Here is a 20389-nt window from a genome sequence, read left to right as displayed (position 1 = left end):
CCAGTGACCCCTTCTTAGTCCTGTTCTCCAGGGCAGCCCTGCTCACACAAATCCAGGCTAGGTCTGGCTGCTCCAGCTTAGAACTTGAATAGAGAAATTCCGACAGTAACAAGTAACTTGCTATTGTGAGTTCACACAGAGGACCCCACGGACTCCTTGCTGGAGAGAAGCATCTACGAGCGCAGCCATGCCCTCACCTTGCCCTGAGACTGAGCAGGATATGCAGCAAACATCCTGGTCCTGGGGCTGTGGATGAGCCTACGTAGGCTCAAACCTGTGGCCTGGTCTTTGGTGGCACTGCTAGGCTCCAAGTCACAGGGCTCCCCTCCATCACCCATCACATGATACTTGGCTGTCACCCCACCCGCACCGTTCCCCAGCTTAGCTCAGCTCTGTCCCCTGCCCTCTCAGAGGTCTGCTCCCTGGGTCCACTGTGAACAGCAGTAGCATGTTTTACCCCTAAAGCCCGACCGCTGCTCCGTGCCCTCGTGCTAACCTCTGGGCAAAGGGAGGCCCTCAGCCAAGAGGCAATGAAAACAACTCCAAAGTCTGGGCGTCCACATCAGAGAGCACAGTTGAAACGATGACCGCTACAAGTGGTACTGGCTTCCCCATCACTGATGCCTTTGAATTCTAGGAGTCCGGGGAACTTCACACCAGTCATTTCACTCTCGCCTCCTCCACAGGCGACGAGAAGAGAGAGGTGTCTATCTCCATTTCACCAACAGGGAAACCAAGTGCAGACTTCCAGTCTTGTATTCATCTTGTTACTTCATACAGCTTCTATTGATATCCCAGCCATCCCATGGTAGGTAAAATGCTCCCTGCTTAACTCCAGTGAACCCCATTCCAAGGCTGCCACAGTAGCCCAGTAATAACGTAGCAGTAACCCTCAGCGAGGAGGAAGCATCCACTCCAGGACACCAGGCCACTGGGCAGGACTTACAGGCTTCCTATCTCCAGCCCGTCCAACAACCCAGATATCTGCCAGCAGGTGACGAGCTCTGGCCGTAACCCATGTGCCCCACTGCTCCTGTGAGTTCGGGCCTGACCCTCCCAATATCCACTGCCCAGCTCCTCTCCTGCCAACAATAACCTCCCAGCCCTTTGTTTTGGTGGAACTGACCCCACTCCCAGGTCCAGGGGTGGGCATTGATTAGTTTGAGTCAATCGACACATCCCACTGACCTAATCCAGGCCAATGGGAGGGAGGAAACCCCAGGCCTTGCACAGAAGCTACCACAACAAGAGTCTCTTTCTTCCTCTGCATGGCGAGGCCTGAAGGTGTGAGGGCTGGAACAGCTGCAGCCACTTTGCTGCCACAATGGGAGGGTCTGGAAAGGCCAGGGGCTTCTCTCTGTAGGGGCTGACACTGCAGAGGGCAGCACTGAGAGACAAAGAGAAGACGGGTCCTTGGTGATGTGCTTTCATTGGCTGAAGCCTGGACTCTTTCAGTGCTGTGGGCCAACAGATCCCTTTCCTTGTCCACAAGGGTCCTATAAGCCACAACCCCCACACGGGCCCTCCCAGCGGCGAGGGACCCAAAGTGCTCACCAGGTTGACAAAATCCTGGTAGCAGATCTGCCCATCCGCGTGACTGTCAGCGAGAGCCAGGAGCACGTCCCTTTTGTGCGGGTCCAGCGTGGAGCTGTGGCTCTCCAGGAGGCTGCGGAACTTGCCTGTGCTGATGTAGCCTGTGTTCCCTGGGTCAAACTGAAGGAGAAGCACAGACAGGCAGGGGGTCAGCGGGGCTCTGCCCCTCACTCAGCACTGCCACAGGTGCCCCATCACCATCGCCACTGGCCAGCGCCTGTCCCCAGCCCTCTGCCCACAGAGGCCCAGGCGGCAAGCATCCGGGATGCTTCCAAGGCCCCCATGGGAAACATCCAAATAGGGGATGGACAACCACTGACAATCTTAGAAGGCCCTGGAGACCTTCACCCACTTCTACCATCTGGTGCCTGGTGTGTGGATAAGGAAACTGAGGCTCAGAGAGGTTAAACTCCCTCCTCTCCGTCCTTACTCCTGACCCTGGACAAGAGGAAAGTGGGAATGAAAAGGTGATGCATGCAACATCGGGGGTCTGGGCTGGCAGGACCCCAGTGGGGAATGCTCAAAGCCCAGGGAGCAGGCCACACAGCCTTGCGAGTCCTTCCACATCCGGCTGCTGGCCCCCTCCATGCCCACACCCATGTACACCCCACCCCCCAGCACACAGGGTGGAGCGGGGCTCCCCAAAGGCACTGTGCTCTGAGTTTTGTCTGTTGACACTGCCCTTTTACCCTCTGAAGCTTTGTACATGTGGGTCCCTCTGCCTAGGATTCCTTTCTTCCTTGGTTACCCTGGGAGACTCTGACTCACCCTTCCCATCTCCTCGGACGTCCTGGCTCTGGGAAGACTCTCCTCAGACACGGTCTGCACCTTGGACAGACCTCCAAGCCCCACCCCGCACTGCTCTCCAATTGGCTACTTTGGCCTCCTCACGGGACTGCTGGTTCCTGGAAGGCGGCGTCACAACTTAACACTGGTGCTTAGCACAGCGCCCAACATGCTCGGTGTTCAATAAAGATTTGTTGGGTGAATAAATACTGGATGTTCGGATGAACAGACAGGTGCTATTTTCCAAGGAAAGTCTCACTGGTTCAGTTAGAAAAGGATCTTATGCGTCTCACGGAAGAAGCCCATAACCTTTCTGCCCCTCTTCCATAGCCCCTCTTTCCTCACAGAACCCACCCAATGTCCGCCCACAGCACATACCCTGCTAGGAAATGACACTAATCACGTCTTGTGGATACTGAGAGCTTGCCTGCTCATAAAGGCTTCCCCACAAGAGTTCATGCATCCTGGAGACGCTGCAGTGAGTTGCTGATCTTTTTATTTGTATTGGGGAATATTGGGGAACAGTATGTTTTTCCAGGACCCAACAGCTCCAGGTCAAGTCATTGCTTTCAATCTAGTTGCGGAGGGTGCAGCTCACTGGCCCATGTGGGAATCGAACCAGCAACTCCGCTGCTCAGAGCTTATGCTCTAACCAGCTGATCCAACCGACTGCCTCAAGTTGCTGAGATTTTGAAAGATAAACAGTGTGATGTCCATGTGTGCATGACAAGAGAGCCCTAGAAGACCAAACCCACGTTTCCTCCTTTTATAGATAAGGGCAATGAAGACTATCTTAGGAAGACGTCCCTCAGACAATCCAAGAGAAACAGCCAAGAGTCATAAGTCATGGACTATTTCAATTCTCCCCAAAACTCAATGAGAGAAGACATCTCTAAAGGAGGCCTACTTAAAAATCTGCATGTGGGCCGGCCTGGTGGCTCAGGCGGTTAGAGCTCCGTGCTCCTAACTCCGAAGGCTGCCGGTTCGATTCCCACATGGGCCAGTGGGCTCTCAACCACAAGGTTGCCAGTTCAATTCCTCGAGTCCCGCAAGGGATGGTGGGCTCTGCCCCCCTGCAACTAAGATTGAACACGGCACCTTGAGCTGAGCTGCCGCTGAGCTCCCGGATGGCTCAGTTGGTTGGAGCCTGTCCTCTCAACCACAAGGTTGCCGGTTCGACTCCCGCAAGGGATGGTGGGCAGCGCCCCCTGCAACTAGCAACGGCAACTGGACCTGGAGCTGAGCTGCGCCCTCCACAACTAAGACTGAAAGAACAACAACTTGAAGCTGAACAGAACCCCCCACAACTAAGATTGAAAGGACAACAATTTGACCATTGTTCCCCAATAAAAGTCCTGTTCCCCTTCCCCAATAAAATCTAAAAAAAAAAAAAAAAAAAAAAGTACATGTAATGTTTAAAAAAAAAAAAAAAAATCTGCATGTGTTTCCACCCTGAACCCCAAACACCAGATTTCAGGGATGACACCCATCTGGTCCACACGATAGAGCATTTCGGAAAACTCACCTACCCCTGCTCCATAAAGATCGTCAAGGAAAAAAATACCTAATATTTCTGAGTGTTTTCATAAGGCCAATACTGTTCTAAATACATTATGTATAAAATTTCTCTTACCTCCTACAACAACCTTTTGAAGTAGGTCCTGTTATTATCCCCATATCACAGATAAGGAGATAGAGGTATGGGAAAATGAGCACAGAGAGGTTAAGTGATAAGCCAGCAGGTGGCACAGCCAGGGTTCCACACAGACAGCTTAGCACGGACTCTTTTCCACCACTGGTTGCCACTGAGTCTCAGACTCCAGGGCTGCCTTCATGCTCAGAAGAAAAGTTTAAGGATCAAAGAGGCAAGTGTTGACCCAGGAGAGGAGTGGGCTCTGGGAGTCTCACAGGCCCACTCAAAACAGAGATTTTGAAAGCAGGAAGGAACCTCAAACCAGCATAGTTCTCACCTCCTTATTGCTCAGACAGGAAAGTGACAATGTCAGCCTGGGATCCATCCCATCCCCATAGGCTGGCACAGGCCATGGGGACTCACTAGTCTGGACCCTGGCCAGGCCTGGTCCCACATGGCCGTCGTCCCTGGTGGGCTGATGGGGGATGGGGTGGGGGATGGAGAGCAGCCCAGAGTCGTGGGAAAATCCACCCTTGGCTCTCCCACCCCCACAAGCGCTGCAGAGGAGCAGTGGTCTGTTACACAGCATGGAGTCTCTCCTACCTCAGCCCAGGAGGAGATGCCCAACGGCCTTGCATTTATTTGCTGGGAGCAGAGATATAAATCCTCTCTCAGGGGCAGCCTCAGAGGCTTGAAGGGGTAGTGGGGTGGAGGGGCTGAGATCAGGCATGGGCCCCTCTCTCTCATTCCAGCTCCAGACAAAGAACCACCTGCTCCCTTTCCCCCTCCCCCTCCAAGGCTCCCTGCTGTTGTCCTAGTGACAGGGGCTGCCCTGTGGCTCCCCAAGCCCCCAGCCCCCAGCCCCCACCGCGGCCTGCCAGCCCTGCCCCAAGCACATTACAGGCTCCAGACTGCAGAGAATGAGCTGGAATCAGGCCGAGCCTCCCGTCTCTGCCAAAACTCTACCTTTCTTGCCAGGACCAGACAAGCCAGACAAAGCAGGTCATCGCTACCCTAATAATGAGGCCTCAGAAATCAAGGAGGGTGACCAGTAGGGAGGGAGAGGCGGGGATGGGGCCGGCTGCCTGGCCTCCACAAACACACACGGGACAGCTTCCAACCACCACCCCCCACATCTGGGACGATGAAGGCAAGAGCAGAGGCTGACAGTAGGCTGGGGCACAGGGCAGGCGGGACGCAGAGAGGGAGACAAAGGGAGAAAGAAACCGAGAGAGAGCCCAAGAGAGAACGTGTGCAGAGGAGGGAGAGAGGTAGGTCCGTGTGCCCCGGAAGGAAGCTGAGAGCGAATGAAGGAGCAAGGTAAAATCCCAATCTTGTCTCTGCCACTAACCAGTTTGTGCAATATAGGGTAACCATGTGGAGCCGTAATCACCTCATCTATCAAGTGGGTAGGGTCCCCTTGGGTTGTGGTGGGTTAAAACAAACCCAGAGCAAGGCTCTCCAGGACCCAGGTCACCCAGACTCAGTGTCCAGCTCCAACTGCCTCCCTCGCAGCAAAGCAGGGAGCACCCCTGTCACAGCACATTTCCTTCAAGTGCAGCCCTGGGAGATGAGATCATACGAGCTATGTGGCTTGGAGCTTTGGGGGAAACACTCTACCAATGCAATTTCCTTGTTAATAATGCGCCGAAGGCCCGGAAGCTCCCAGGCACAGGAGCCTCATGCCCTGGATTCACCCGCTTTCAGCGATGGAGCGCTCTGGGATGAGGTCTGGGCTGGGTGGGTTGGAGGCAGCCTGACGGGCTGATAGAAGGGTGGCGGGGCAGCCCGAGGCCTGAGGCTGTGAATGGGCCACAGGCAGGGGCCCAGCGGGGAGCCAGGGGTCAGGAGCATCCTGCAGCTGCCTCCTGAATAGGGCCCGGCGCTGGGGAGGGAGGGGGAGGCCAAGTCCACATTCAGGCTGAGTGGAGGATGCAGGCGGCAGAGGGAGGAGGAAGACACACAGTGAGGGGCCGCCCCTCCCGCAGCTCCTGCCCACCTGCCTGGGCCATGCAAAAAGCAGCGAGAGGCTCTGTGGGGGCAGGCTCCAAGGGGACTTTAATCCTCACAGCACCCAGCCCTCTGGCCCCTTAATCCTCTAGGTCGCCAGTTTCCCCTAGCCAGGGGCCCCACACACACTTTGCCATATATCCCATGTCCCGGCCTGGACCCCTTCCTAACAAACACACTTATGACCTAGGCTGGGAAAAGGACCCACCGAAGTCTCTCTATATTGTTGCCACCTAGGGCTCCGTCGCCCGTCTCTGAGTCGGGGGATACCCCTGCCCCCAGATGCTGTGCTATCTTGTGCAGATCACTAAGCACACTGACTCAGTTTCTCTCAGTCACATGGTAGGAACTCTCTTCTCAGGGAGGTGTACGGGGGTACATTCCACCCCTGAGCGTATAAGCACACCACATGCAAACAGGGGATGGGGAAAGAGAAACCCACAACGCTTAGGGCCCATGGGGGCAGCTCATCTATTCTGCATCCTTGCTCAAAGGGTGATGGGAAATTCGGAATCAGGATCAGACAGCTCCACGTGGGGGGGGTGGGGGTGGTCTGTGCTGTCACTTGGTGACACTGGGGAGACAGGCAGCAGGCCAGGGAATCATAACCCATGGTCCAGTCGAGCTGAAAGGAACCTCCATGGTTTTCACACTACTTTGCAGAGTTCTAGGCGCTGTGGGACCACCAGGGTTCACAGGGGTGGGACGGGGATTGCTGAGCAGCCCGTGAGTTGTTTTATGTTTTGGCCCTCTGCCTTCTCCCTGGTTGAACAGTACAGTAAGAGCTGTACATGTGGAATGCCTGCTAGGTATCAGGCACTGCTTTACTGGACCCTCACATCACCCTATGTCCTGCTTTGCCTGGTTTATACCTACTGTCTGAACATGACTAGTGCCCCATCCACCCTCAAAATGGTCCCAATTTGGATGATGAATTATATCGTCCCGCCCTTTAAACCTCAGAACAACCCTATGAAGCAGATACTATCATGGGTAGAAAAACAGGGCATCGAGAGCTGGGTTGGCCAAGTTTGAACGCCTGATAATTAGTGCCGATGGACGGACATCCAGGTGGAGGGGCCCAGAGGCTGCACTCTCCCATCATTAGGGTGCTGTGGCTAAAAAAGAGTTAGGGAGACCCTAGTTTAATCCTGTCATTCATTCAACAAACATCTACTAAGAACTGACTATGTGGCAGGCATCACGCTCAGTGTGTGGATGGGGAAGTGGGTGTAGAGAACAAAAGAAACTAGTTCCACGTGGGAGGAGTCAGTGGTCAGGTGGGAACAGGCGCTCTGGGTGGTGAGCACACAGTGTGAGACACGGACGACGTAGGAAAAAAACAGATGGGGACAGTTTGGGGTTTCTCCATGGGGGCTGGTTAGTCCAGCCTTGCTTTTCTCTGTCCGGTCAGCTGTATGAACTACAACTGGCTCAGGATTTCCCAGTGCGTGTTTTCACAGCATTAAGGTGCTGTGGCTGAAAAAAAAAAAAAGTTAGGGAGACCCTAGTTCAATCCTCTCCTTTACCAGGCCCAAGATACTACATGAAATAAAGGTTCTGTGGTCCCATAAGTTTGGGAAACCCTTTAGGAAGGGCATGATGCAGAAAACCATATTAAGATCTCTATAAGGTTTTGCAGCGGAGAAACTTGTCTGATTTTCTTCCGCCCAGCATTTCCCAAACTTACTGGATCTTTGATCATAGTATATTTTTTTTTTCCACGGCAACACTCCATGAAACACACTTTGGGGAAAATGCATGAGTCCATAGCAGAATCATGTTTCCCTTTTGTGAAGCCCGGCCCTGTTGTTGGTGGTTCCAAGCCAGCCTTTGGCCTCCATCTTATGAGTGGCGCAGGCTTTCAAGGCAGTTGACGCTTTGTCTGCAGTCCTTCAGCAAAGTTAGAAGTCTGCCAGATCCAGGCTCCAGTCAGAGGGTGGAGGGGGATGGCAGGCCCCAGGAGAGGCTGAGCAGTCAGTGACTGGCCTGATGGGCCACTGGGCTGAGCTCTCAGAGAACAAATCTTGCAAAAGGGATTGCCTGCTCAGCACCCAGGACAGCGGCACCACTTCTCCCTTCCCACCCTCCCCCACAGGCCAGTGAGCCAGGCCGACGCTTCAGAATTTACCCAGCAGCAGTGAAGCAGAAGAGAAATTAAAAAAGGAACACATCTATTTTACAACTATTCTGTGTGATTTGCACAAACTTCACTCCCAGGACAATTATACGTCTGGTCCCAGCTCGCAGCATTTGCATTCCCTTCTCTCTCCCAGGAGGACCCTTTCCCTATTCTTGATCTAGAGAGGCCCAGGACCTCAGTGAGGGGCTATGGGCACTTTCAAGGACCCCAAAGGCAGCACCTGGGGTGCCAACCTGGTGAAGGCCTCTCAGTCTGAAAGGTTGGGACCTAGAATCAAAGGGAGGCTTCCACCCTCAGCCTGGCTCTTCTGTCCCCCAAGACAGAATGAGCCCTGGAAATGACCACAGGGCAAGTGTGCTGGAACGGGGGAAGGTGCAGGCAGCTGCCCCTGTGGGGTGTCACCACGGCTCATCTGCTGGCTCCTTGCACCATTGCCCGGCTTCTCAGCAGAGAAGAATTAATGAGGCTGCCCGGGGGTTATGGCTCAGCAGAGCTGTCCCCACCCAACAGCCAGAGCCCACCAGGGAATAGTGGCCCATTCATGGATATTTACAGCCCCATAAATTAGGTCCAGGCCTGCAGCTGCCGGGGTCAGGAGGCGAGGTTAGGGGAGTACCAGCTTTCTCTTCCAGTTCTCCTTCCTCACAAATGAGGATGGTAATTCACCTCATAGAGAAAACCACTTCACACCATTCCCCTGACTTTTCTCCTCTGAAATACTGATTTTCGCCAATATTTTATCGCTTTTATTCTCACACCAATCCTAGAATAAGTGTGATCAGTTCCATTTAACAGATACAGAAACTGAGGTACACAGAGATCAAGGACCTGCCCGAAGCCACTCCTGGTGAGTAGAATGGGGTGCCATGCGGCCTGTTCCAAGCTGGGGCTGGGAGTGGATTTTCAAAGACCTCAAGTGTCCCTGGAAGAACAGGGACTGCTTCCTATAAAACAGGTCTGACCCCTCCTGCTCCTGGGTCTCCCCACATGGAGCACGAGGGGCCCTGATGTTCCCCTGGGACTGGCCAGGCGTCTGACAGCTGGTGAAGCTCGGGTGATTCTAGGATTCCGTTATTATTTCTCTTCCTTCAGCTACCACCGCAGGGGTCTGCAGAGGCAGCTCATCTCTCTCAAGGGGCTTCTCTCAGAAGCCCCCAGCCAGGCTCCTGAGCATTCCCCCTCCTGTAGGTCAAACAGTAAACCCCAGGATCTGAGATTCATAGGCTGATTAGGGAGCGAGAACACCCGCCCCTCAGCAAAGAATCAGGCATCCTGGCCTGAATCCAGCTGAGCCTCTGGACAATCAGCATGTTTCCAGAAAACTACCCAGCTCTCTCAATACCCGGGCCGTGAGGGGAAGAAGAGCTCTCAGGCTTCCCCTGAAACGCAGGAAGTTGGCATTAGGTGGGTACTGAGGAGTGGGGGGCCACCTCTTTCCACCAGGCCCTGGCCCCCTCCACCTGACAGAGATTCTGCTTCTGCTCTTTCACAGCCCTGCCCCCCAAGAAGGCCTTGGCGGTGCACAGACTCTGAGGGGGCAGCTAGGGCTGTGATTCAGAGGCAGGCCCCTTGGGTCCCCAGGAACAGACGTAATGCCCGTGCTGACTCATCCAGGCCCAGCCATCACAGCTGCCTGGGGACTAAAGCCGAGTCACAGCCACAAAGCAGGAGTCCCAGGGGAGCCCCAGGCAGGGAGAGGGAGAAGTAGGAGCGAGGGGGGCGGGAGGGGGGGATGGGATGTCACATCTGCCCATCCCTACCCCTTCAGCCTAAACCTACGTCCTCCTGCTGCTTCTCCTGGAAGCCACCAAAAGAATGAGCACGGAGAGAATCCAGGGAGAAGGGGGAGTGGGACGCAGACCTCGGACCAGGAGCAGGGTGGGCAGGACGAAGGGTGACCACATTCTGTCCCCTTTTGTGGCCCTCTGCCTTGTGCACAAACACAGCCCTTCCTCTGCAGAAGGTCCTCATTGGCTGTGTCTTTGGGCAAGCCCCGCCCCCTTGGGCCTCAGTTTCCTCCTCTGTAAGGGGGAAAGTACCACTCACCTCACAGGGCTACAGAGAGATTAAAATAAGACAAGGACGTATGTGCACACAGGAGACACTCAAATGTTTACTCTCAAAGAAACATTTTCCAACTTAAACTTGTATCTTACTTCAAAAGTGCTGATGGGGGGGCAAGTGGGCGAGGGGGCTACCACCAGGGGTTCACAACTGGAGATACACAGTGACTCATTTCCTTAACACTGGAGAGAGCCCTGGGCCCAACCTTTCTCATCCTTCACCCACTGCCATGCAGGCCGCCAGCCAGTGGGCAGCAGGGAAACACTTGGGCGTCAGCACTCCCCCAGGCAGCCTCCTTCCCAAAGCTTCTCTCCTTTCTCTCTGGGTTGTCTAGCTCCTGTCCTGAAGAAGTCAGCTTGCTAGGGTGGAAAGAACCCAAGATTGGAGGTCTAGACACTCTGATTCAAGACCTAACTACTCCATGTCAGAGATTATTTTAAAATCAGTATTAATTTCTTGAAATTCCAGTAACAGGGTGTCGACAACCATATTTATCAGGTGCTCACTACATCCCATGCCAAGTGCTATACACACACGTATCTCGTGAGGTCTCACAGCAACCCCGAGGGGAGGGGATTATTCCAAGCAGCTTATAGATGAGAAAACGAAAACTGAGGCTCGGAGGGGTTACCTGGCTTGCCCACTGCCACACAGCTAGGAGGAGAACTGGGACTTGAGTCAGAATGTGCATCCTCTCCACTGCCTTAGTCACTCAGCGTGACAAGTAAATGAACAGAAGTCTGCAGGGCCTGGTGGTAGGAACTCAGCAGAGATGGGCCGTAGTCATCTCTGACACGACTGCACCATGTGACCTCAGAAGGTCACTGATCTCTGTTTCTTCGCTTGCAAAATGAGTGATTTGGACAAGATGCTTCTACCCACCTTCTAATGACCCATGGTGCGTGAGGTGGTAACAGCCCCCGAGGGCCAACATGAGTGAGGCAGGTCCACAGTCAGCGCCTGCTCCTGGAGAGGAGATTTGAACCCAGGACAACTCATGCAGGGCTGTAGTTGGATTTGTTGTTTGCTTGCACATGTGTGTACCTGTTATGTGTCAGGCAGCCAGCCAGACAGCATACGATCTCAGATCCCTTGGTCCCACTGTTCAACCGCTATCCAGTGCATTTCTGTGAGTGGTCAGGAATAAAAGCGTTAATTTAGCATGAGTGACGGGTCACTGGGGCAGAAGGGTAGGGAAGTCCACAGCCTCAAGGGCCCTGCTAAGGGGTTGAAGGTGCAGTGGCTTTGTCCCTCTCTGGGAACCCCTCTCTGTAGTTAATTGTGTTCCAGGGGTAGCCCCCAGTGACCCTGACTATGGGACAGGTGTTTTTTTTCTGCGGTCCCTCACTAATCCATTCAGCAGTCTCATCTGAACCTTTTGCCAGCAACTAGAACCCCCTTAAGCCAGCTTGCAGAAGGACTGAAAATGAGGTGGGCTTCAGGGTCAAGCAAAGGGAAGACCACCAGGCTGGAGGGAAGGGGGTTGGGCAAGGGAGACACTGAGGAAAGCAAGCAGAAAAACCCTCTGGGCTCAGAAGTGGCTCTCCCCAGGGGCCTGGACTGGGAAGGAGCTGGTTTAGAGAGGCTGCTGCCTTTCCTGTGGGGATCTGGATTTCAGAAGTGGCCCTGTGCTTCTCTGATTCCCAGTCAAGAGACAGTTGGTGAATGTCTGTCTACTGGCTATCAGACATTGTGAAGAGTTTCCACTTCCTTTTAATTCCCACAGTCACCCTGGAATTAAAGAGGATCACTTCCATTTTACAGAGGAGGAAATTGAGGCTCGGAGAGCTAATGTCACTTGCCCCCAATCACAAAGTCGGTAAGGCTTGAATCCAGGTCTGCCTGATTCTATATCCAGGCTTCTGTCGTCAGCAGCCCACCTAAGCAGCCTAGTGTTCTGGTTATCGCACTTTATAATTTCAGTGGAACCATTAAGACTTGTCCACTTTTCTTCTGGGAGATCAGCAAAGTTGGGGTCTCTTTTTGGGGTCTGGGAAATGCATACTCCCCAGGGGAAGGGAAAAAAGGAGACACATCAAGTTATTATCAGTTCCTTTTTCCTCTTGCTTGTTTGAACTTGAAAGCAATTGTGCTGTGTGAATTAACCACTCTGCTCCAAACGCTTTTACTCATTAAACATTTGCAGATCTTAAATGCATTTGTGAGGGTGAACCTGGAAATGGTTCTCCAGCCCCAGAAGCCCTTTATGGGTTAACTGGGCTCCGGGCCAACATCTGCCATTCATCTGGCTATTTGACCTTGGGTCTGTGAGGGCACCTCCCTGGAGTTCAGGAAGGGGCTGAGAGTGAGACTATCAAAGCATAACCCTAAAAAGAGGAGCCTGTAGGAACGCTATGGAACAAATACGCGTATAAAGCAATTACTAAAAAGTACATTACCTGAGCAAAATTGTAAATATCAGTGGAACAGATCAGAAACCTAAAATACACCCAACCACACATAAAAATTTACCAAATGATACCATTTCTCAAACAACGTATAAAGGAAGCGTTTCTTCATAGGTGATGCTGGTGTAACTGGATAGGAATAAGACCTGGATGGAGGGCGTAAAGCACGAGATTTTATTTTAATCATAGAAAAACTATAGAAAGTAGAAGTGTATACTTATGAGATCTGAAAAGGGATGAAAACTGTCTCAGGTCCGAAGTAACAGAAGGAATCCTGATGGGAAAGCCCAACAGATTCAACAATAGAAAAATAAGACACTTTTACTATATCGTACTATACTACAGTATGATAATACTATATGACACTATATGATACTATATGATACTATATAGTATTATCACACTACAAATACCATGATATAACAATAGACGAATATTTATGGTAACTTTAAAATCTAGTATTTAGGAAAACCATGAAGATCCCGAAGATATGAAGAGACAATTCCCAAGCAGAAGTTAAAATAGGAAACAAATACATGGGACAGGTTTCCTGCCTGCTGCAACTTCTGGGATGCATGGGAAAGACTAAGGAGGGGTGAGGAGGGAAGCCATGCCACACACCTGCCTGAGCAGACCAGACAAATGCCCAGAATGCCAGGGGGGCAGCTGGATAAACTTCCAAGGGACTGGGGACACCTGTTTTCTTCACCTTCAACTCCCACAAAAGGCATCCCGACCATTTGGTTGAGGGGTGACCACATAAGACCAAAAGGCAAGGTCATGGCTTCTTGTCCCCGGGGTCCTTAGCTTCATACTGGGTCAAAACTACTCTACGTGCTGAAAAACTAGACAGCATGGAGGGACTGGGCCAATTCTATCCCTTCCTCCTAGAAAAAGGTCCCAGCAGATCCCAGTTTAAAACCAGGTGACCACTGGTGTCCCCTTGCTCCTGGAGGCAAGGAGGACTGACTGGAGCGAGCCTCCCACCCCACTGACCTCTGGAAAATGAACTCCAGGGTCGCATCAGCTTGCAGGGACTCTGACAGGTGTGGTGTGAGTCCCACACCATTCACCACAGTGTGACTCGGCAGGGCTGTCTAATTCAGTATGAGATGGTAGGGAGGCCCTGCAACCCGCAGCCAAATGTGCTTTCCAACATGCACCAAGTTCACCATCACCAAATCCTACCTTTAAACAGACCCCGAGGAAGGGACAAGAAGGATAAAACACTTAGCTTTCTGAATAATCTGGCATCTTTCTGAAGTTGTGTGTCCATTTGTGCAGCTTCATTCCTACTCTTCACATAGCCCTATCAGGGGAATGGTCCAGGGGTGGCTTCACAAAGTTGGGGGACAATTGCAGAGGGGCTGAATATCTGCCAGAGGTCAAGCCCTGCTTTGGAGCAGCTCTGCTTCCATACAAAGCACCAACAGGAAGGAAGATGACAAAAATGGGCTTCTAATGTTGCCCCAGGGACAGAGAGTAGATAGGCAAAACTTACTGTGAGAAAGAATAGTTTGTCCAAAGTAAGTTTTGAGAGTTTCTTTCCTAGAATTCATTTTGCTTGTCCAGAATGGTTTCTGAGTGGGCCTTCTCAGAAGCAGGGAGATGGTCTTTGTGACATTCAGGACCTCCCTCCAGTGGGAGAAACTGGATTTCATAGCCCACCCTCTGCTGTTCGGTGCTATACATCCTCTCTGCTCCCTCGAGTTCCAAATTCTTCCTGCTAAAAGTTTTCCTCCATTCAGCCAAATAGTTCATTTTAAAATGTAAACACACACACAGGGACCCGCAAGGGAAGTTAATCAAATGAGAGAGACTGACACAAGCAGAGAAAAAAAGAAGGATACACTGTGTTCCAGGTTCTGATTCTAAATCCGACAAGAGGTGCGAAGGGCTGGCAGTTTGCTGGCCGTGGTGTGAGTGGCAGCAAGCGGCTCCCTCCTGCCTCAGGGCATCAGGCCAGCAGCTGCTGTACTCTTCGATGGAGGGAGAGTGGGTGGCGCTCAGGAGCAGAGGGAGAGAAGCACCACCCCATCGGGACAGGAACTGCTGGATGTTTTCCCCAAACCCACCCCAGGCCTTGTCTTACAGTGGGTGACACCCCCACATCCCCACCCAAGGCCTGCCATGTCTTTCAAGCTGCAGTTCCACGTCTTTGGTCCCACTTGGCCATCTGCATTTAGCTAGCTCCTCAAATTGAACTTGCTTGAAACCTAAATTGTCATTTTGCTACCCCCTCCCCCCAACCCTGACTTCTCCTTTTCCCTCCTAGATTCAGAATCTCAAAGTTATATATGTGGTTCACCTCAGGTAGTCAGGTCCAGTGAGATCTTCCAATTCTCCCGTCACCATGCCCCCTTCCTTTCCAGTCTTACTGTCACCTTCTACGCCAAGGTGCTCAGGTCCGTGCACTGCAGCAGTCTCCTAGCTAGCATCTCTCGTCTGTACCACTATCCCACTATCACGTATTAAGAGAATCTTTCCAAAGCATGGCTTGGATCCCATAACAAACCATTCAAAGGCTTCCCCTGCCTACAACAGGATAAGGTCTGGTCCAAGCTACTTTTTCTGCTGTCTCTCCCTCTCTGACCAAACACATTCCCTCTGGCCAGACTGGTGTATTAAAGTTGTACAAACCTCATGGCACAATCATTGTCACCCCAGGACCCCGATGTTCACTATTTCCCCACCGTGGGACATCTCTTGCCTCTCCTCCTTCTGCATCGTGGAACAGAGACAGAAAGAAATACACAGCACCACACTACATGAGTACCAAGCAAAGAGAACCATTTCCTGTTCTCTTTGATGAAGGTCAAATGTTCATCTCCAGATTCCAAAGTTGGCACTCCCAACTTCGTTCCCCACACCTAGACTCTAGGCATGGCAAATAATCACTTACTAATTTCCCTAATCCCCTCCATTCCTGCCACAAAATTAGAGTCAACTTTCAAAAGAACCCCTATTGTGAGTCACTCTCCAAGGATGCAGATTTGACTTTGGGGTGGCCATGGATTTATGATGGTGGAGGCAGAGAAGGGAGTTAACCTAAGCCCTCCCCCCACCTCTCCAGCCCTGATTGCAATCCCTTGGCATGTAGCAAACATCCCAGGCTTTCAATATGCATTGTCCAATTTCCACATAGTATAAACCCAGCTCTAGGAAGCGGAGCTGAGGGTAAAAGGGAGGGAAGGCTTTCTCAGTAGAGCCCACCCGCTCCTCCTGAAACCTGGAGAGCAGTGAAGAGCAGTGCCGTTCAGTCCCAGAGATGCACTAAGCCACACCCCCACCCAACGTCACCATCTCAGGAGTGCAGAGCTAGGGAAGCCCACGCAAGCAGGGAGAGAGACATTTCGGGGAGAGCTGGAAGGAAGGGGTGGGGGGATTTAACTGCTCACGTACCTGATCAAACAGGACTTTCCAGTGCTGGTGGAGAGGGAGACCATGCAGGAGAGAAGAGGAGAGAAAGAAACACACTTATCACCAAGGTTTCTGCAGCCCCTTAATATTTTGACATAGCCTCCCAGACGCTCCCCAGGTTCAGGGACCCACCACAGGAGACCAAGGAACACCTGGGAAGAGCTCCCCAAATGAGTTTGCACTGAGTAAAGGGAGGGAACTCAGGTGAGGGAGGAGGCAGGAGTGTCCCTCTTTCCAAGACAGGCGGGCAAGAGGGATGAGCAGAACAAGGGTGATTCTGAAAGATGACTAAACAAAGATGTCCAACTCTGTCGAGGGCCTCCAATAACTTCTAATACCTGTAAAGCTTATATCCACATCTACTCCCTGGCCTGGGAATGCACGCCCAGGTTTCATTCCCTCAGACCTGCTGCAGCAGTCTCAATTTGCTAGCAGCCAGAAACCCCTTACTCAGGAAAACTCACCCCTGCACAAGCACTAACATTTTGCCTGCAGTTTGGGAGGAAGGGGCTCCTCCAATGCACTGAAACCCACCCAGTCTCTTCCAAGACTGAATCTAAGTGGTGAGAACACGAAGTTCTACCAGGGCTTTGGGACCAGAGGCAAGTGAGAGGTTTGATTACGTGAGCCAAAGGAAGGGAAGGTGTTCAGTCTCCCCGGGGCACATTCAGAGTATCCCGCTTAGGTTTGGTAAGGGGTGTGGGGGGGGAGGGGTCGGCGCTAGCTTCACTCCCATTTCCTCTCGCTCTGCTAAGAGCGACGCGGCAGGGCCCAGCGTCTGCCCAGTTTTCCACCTCTGTGCAGGGTAACCTCGGAAGGCAGGAGCTTAAGAAACTCCAGTTCCCAGGACTCCCCAGTGCCCGCTCCGCGGTGATGACTCCCAGGACCCAAGGAGGGGAGTCTCGAGCAGCAGATGGCAGGGAAGCCCTGTGGGGCGGCCACTTCCCATCCTCGCCAGGGGACCGTCGCTGGCACCGACGAGGTCCAGGACTCCGCAGCCCCCTTCTAGGAGCAAAACCTCTCCCAGCACTCCTCTCCCTCCTCCCGCCGGGTTCAGGAGCAGCAGCCAGCTTTAATTTCAATCAGTGTCGCGATAGGGCAGGTGCTGGGCGAGAGCTAATCCGGGAGCCAAGTAGGGGGTCGCCAGACGGGTCAGCGCTGCCGGGTTCAGGCGACTCTGAGACGCCCGCTCCTTCCCTGGGCTCAGAGAGCCCTCAGGTCGCGAGTGGGAGGGGAGGGGGAATCACTGCTGTGACGCGGCCGCCTCTGCGGGAAAACGCCGTGTCCCGGGCACTGCACCAGCCGCGGGGAGGGGGATCCAAAGGCTGATGGGTTCCCAGCAAAGTGACGGGGGCTGTGTCCCGCAGGGAAGCCGCCAGAGCCCGAGAGGGGGTGGCGCTCGCGCGTTTAGGGGAGACAGGTCCCTCCGCCCTCTCCAGCCCGCGGGGACCCGGCCAATCCCGGGCGCTCCCGCGTCACCTTGAAACCTCCAAGTTGCCCCACGGGGGCGAGTTGGGGGTAGCTATCCCCCCAAGACCCCCTAGAAAGTTTGCCCGGGCGGGGGAGGGGGCACTCACGTCCTCTGGGGCCGCCGGCGGCCGCTCATCGGCCTCGGGTTCCAGCTCCTCGATGCGCTCAGCCTCGGCGCAGGCGGCCACCGCGGGGCCCGGGCTGGGGTGTTCGCCCATGCCGAAGCGGGGTCCACCGCCAGCCAGCGGCTGCGGGGCTCGTCCCGGAGCGCCCGGCTAACTTTGCGCCGCGGCGGCCGCGCCGCTCGGGGGACTCAGTGCGCGCCGTGCCGCCTCCGCGCCGGCCCCGCCGCCCGCGCCCGCCCCCATGGCTCCGACCCCTGCGCCGCCGCGAGACCCCGGGACGCCGGCCTTTCCGCCGCCAAACTTCTACGCGCTCGCGGCCCGCGGGCCTCCGCCTCCGTCCCAGCCCCCACGCCGGGCTCTGAGGCGAGGGCGCCCTTGGGCCGGCCCCGGCCCCGCGGCTCCCCGCGCTCCCTTCCCGCTTCCCGCGGCCCCCGCTCCGCGCCGGAGTCTCCTCCTCCCCGCGGACTCCTAGCGGGCGGCGCGCAGGCGGGGGCGGGGCTGCTCCCGGGGACCGCCATCCCCCGCACGCCCCCCCCTCCGGACGCCACCACCCGGGCCAAATCGGTCAGAGCGCCGCGGCCAGGGGAGGGAGGAGGGCTGCGGCGGGGTTGGCGGGCAAGTGGCTGCACGGCCCAGGGCGGGGATGGGGCTGCGCTGTCCCTGGCCCCCATCACCACCCGATTCCAACCCGGGTCCGGGCTTGTCTCTCCGCATGGGGCCGGGGGTGGAGGTGGGGGTGCAGTGCCCACTTCCCAAGACCCATCGGGTTAACGATCAGTTGGAGGCAGCAGATGCGTGAAGGAGGCAGGAGGTTTCCCTAAGTTGGCAACGTCGGGGTTAACTGGGAGTGAGCTGGGGGCAGGATGCTGAGAGGACAGGATCCCGATCACCCTTCCATCTCTCTTCACTTGGGTCTCAGATTCTGGGCAGTCCAGGTAGGCCCAGTCATTTGGGGATGGGATACGTCGGGTAGGGGCGTCCCAGACCCCAAACCCTAAATTTTGCCTTCCCTACATCCAAAGCTATAAGACGGTGCCCTGGCTTCATTTGACCGGGGTGATTGAGGTCAGCCCTGGGAAGAGCCCCAGCTGGGAGAGGGGAAGTAAAAAAACTAAAGTAAGTAGGAATGAAGTTAGAGCAAAGCAACCTTTTAAAGAAAAAAAAATGGCGCTGTTTCCCAGGGGAAACTGTCTCCCCAAAGCAGAGGCTCTGTGCCAGTGGCCGGCTGGGACAGGTGCCAAGTTCTCCCAGGAGGATTCATTCCTGGCGATGTCTCCCAGTCGGTCCCCAGCCCATACTAAGGCTGTCCCTTCCACCCCTCTTCCTTCTCATCACCTGCCCACCCACCCACTCACTCACGGCCTTTGCCCCTCTCGCTACCGCTCAGAAACTGAGGCTTTTTTCCAATAATGAAAGTTGCAATTAATGCTGTCATGTCCATCAAGCAGGCACATAACTCCAGCCCTAGATCCAACCTGTGACCATCTCACCCGACAATGACTGTTCCCCTTAAACATAGAGAAGGAAATTAACTTCGTTCTAATTAGGTGAGTTTGCTACAGACACCAATTTTCATCTTGGTTTCAGAAAGTGTGATCATTTCAACTATTTTTGTTTCTCACCACCCTCCCCCATCTCTACTCTACTAACAAGTCAAGATCCTGCCAAGATTTCCTTGTAAATAAAACTCTCTGCTTAGGGTGTGATTTTGAAAACAGCCTTCAGGGGACAGAAGAGAGGCTGACTCCTGTGTGGAATGAAGCCCCAAAAGACAATGGGAAGCATGGGGCCTGTTGGTCCCCCTGAGGTCAGTGTCAGTGCCTCCACCCCAACACACATACTTCCTGATATCATTTGCAGGACCCGCTGGGTGCTGGCTGTGTTACACTTAGATCTTTGGGACTGGAGAAGTGGGCTAGGGAGTGGGTGGTTCCAGAGGAGCAGGGAGAGCACTTCAAGAGGGATTGGCCACTCTGCCGAGATACCCAGCAGCCCCGGGCAGTGTTCTGCCCCTAGCTGCCCTTTGGATTCTGCCTCTTCTCCAGACCAGGGGCAGCTCATATCAACACATCCAACTCTGTCATCCCTTCTGGTGGAAGGGATCTCAGCAGGGTCAGTTCAGTTCCCTGAACATTTACTGAGCTCCTAATAAGTGCCAGTGACAGAGCTTTGGGAATACAGAAGTGGATTAAGATCCAGACCTTTCCCTCCAGAAACTGTTTGAGCCAGGGAAGCTCAGGGGGTAGAGAAACCCAAAGGAGGGGGTCCCTGTAGGTTCAGGAGGGCTTCCCAAAGGATATGCCCCCAGAATCAGGCAGAGTGGGAAAGCCGGAGAGGAGGCATTCCAGGCAGAGAGTACAGCTTGGGCAGAGGCTGGGCTTGTGGCGGGTATGGAAGGGGAACTACAGCAATTTGTCATGGCTGGAAATTAGAGCAAGGTGCCCAGTATAAAGAGCCCAGCCTGGAGGGGAGGGCTGGAAGAGCTTCATGAGAAAAGAGCTTGGATTTCACCTCCATGGCAGTAGGGAGCCATCACGATTGTAAGAGAATAATATTTAAACAGATCTCTTGGGCTGCAGTGCAGAAGATAGGCAGGAGGGAGGTTGGCCTGAGCACAGGGAGATGGGAGAAGGAAGTCATGGGGACAACAGTAGTTAGAGGAAGAGAGAGAGGATCTGAGAAGTATCCAGAAGGATGTCTTGTTCTTCCATCTGCCCTAGGAACACCGCACCGCACC

The 20389-nt window shown here is 53.9% G+C and overlaps 1 protein-coding gene across 4 annotated transcripts in view; it reads right to left on the bottom strand.

The window, feature by feature from the left end:
• Window positions 1–18052, bottom strand: part of RHBDL3 (rhomboid like 3) — a 47231-nt gene extending 29179 nt beyond the window's left edge. Inside the window, exons 1-3 of one of the 4 annotated variants that reach the window (XM_019750723.3) lie at window positions 17635–18052; window positions 16040–16063; window positions 1555–1713 (exon numbers count right to left, since the gene is read on the bottom strand). In XM_019750723.3, coding sequence (XP_019606282.1) covers window positions 1555–1713; window positions 16040–16063; window positions 17635–17745 — 294 coding nt within the window. In that variant the 5' untranslated portion in view covers window positions 17746–18052. Of the gene's footprint in view, window positions 1–1188; window positions 1320–1554; window positions 1714–11273; window positions 11406–16039; window positions 16064–17634 lie in introns of those variants that run through there. The other 3 variants (XM_074319996.2, XM_074319997.2, XM_074319998.2) reach the window with 3 other exon arrangements.
• Between the last annotated feature and the right edge of the window lie 2337 nt (window positions 18053–20389).

Source organism: Rhinolophus sinicus, chromosome 12, assembly GCF_057876585.1.
Source record: "Rhinolophus sinicus isolate RSI-liver-muscle chromosome 12, RSI-T2T, whole genome shotgun sequence".
Classification (NCBI taxonomy): domain Eukaryota; kingdom Metazoa; phylum Chordata; class Mammalia; order Chiroptera; family Rhinolophidae; genus Rhinolophus; species Rhinolophus sinicus.
This window is presented reverse-complemented; position numbering and strand designations above follow the sequence as displayed.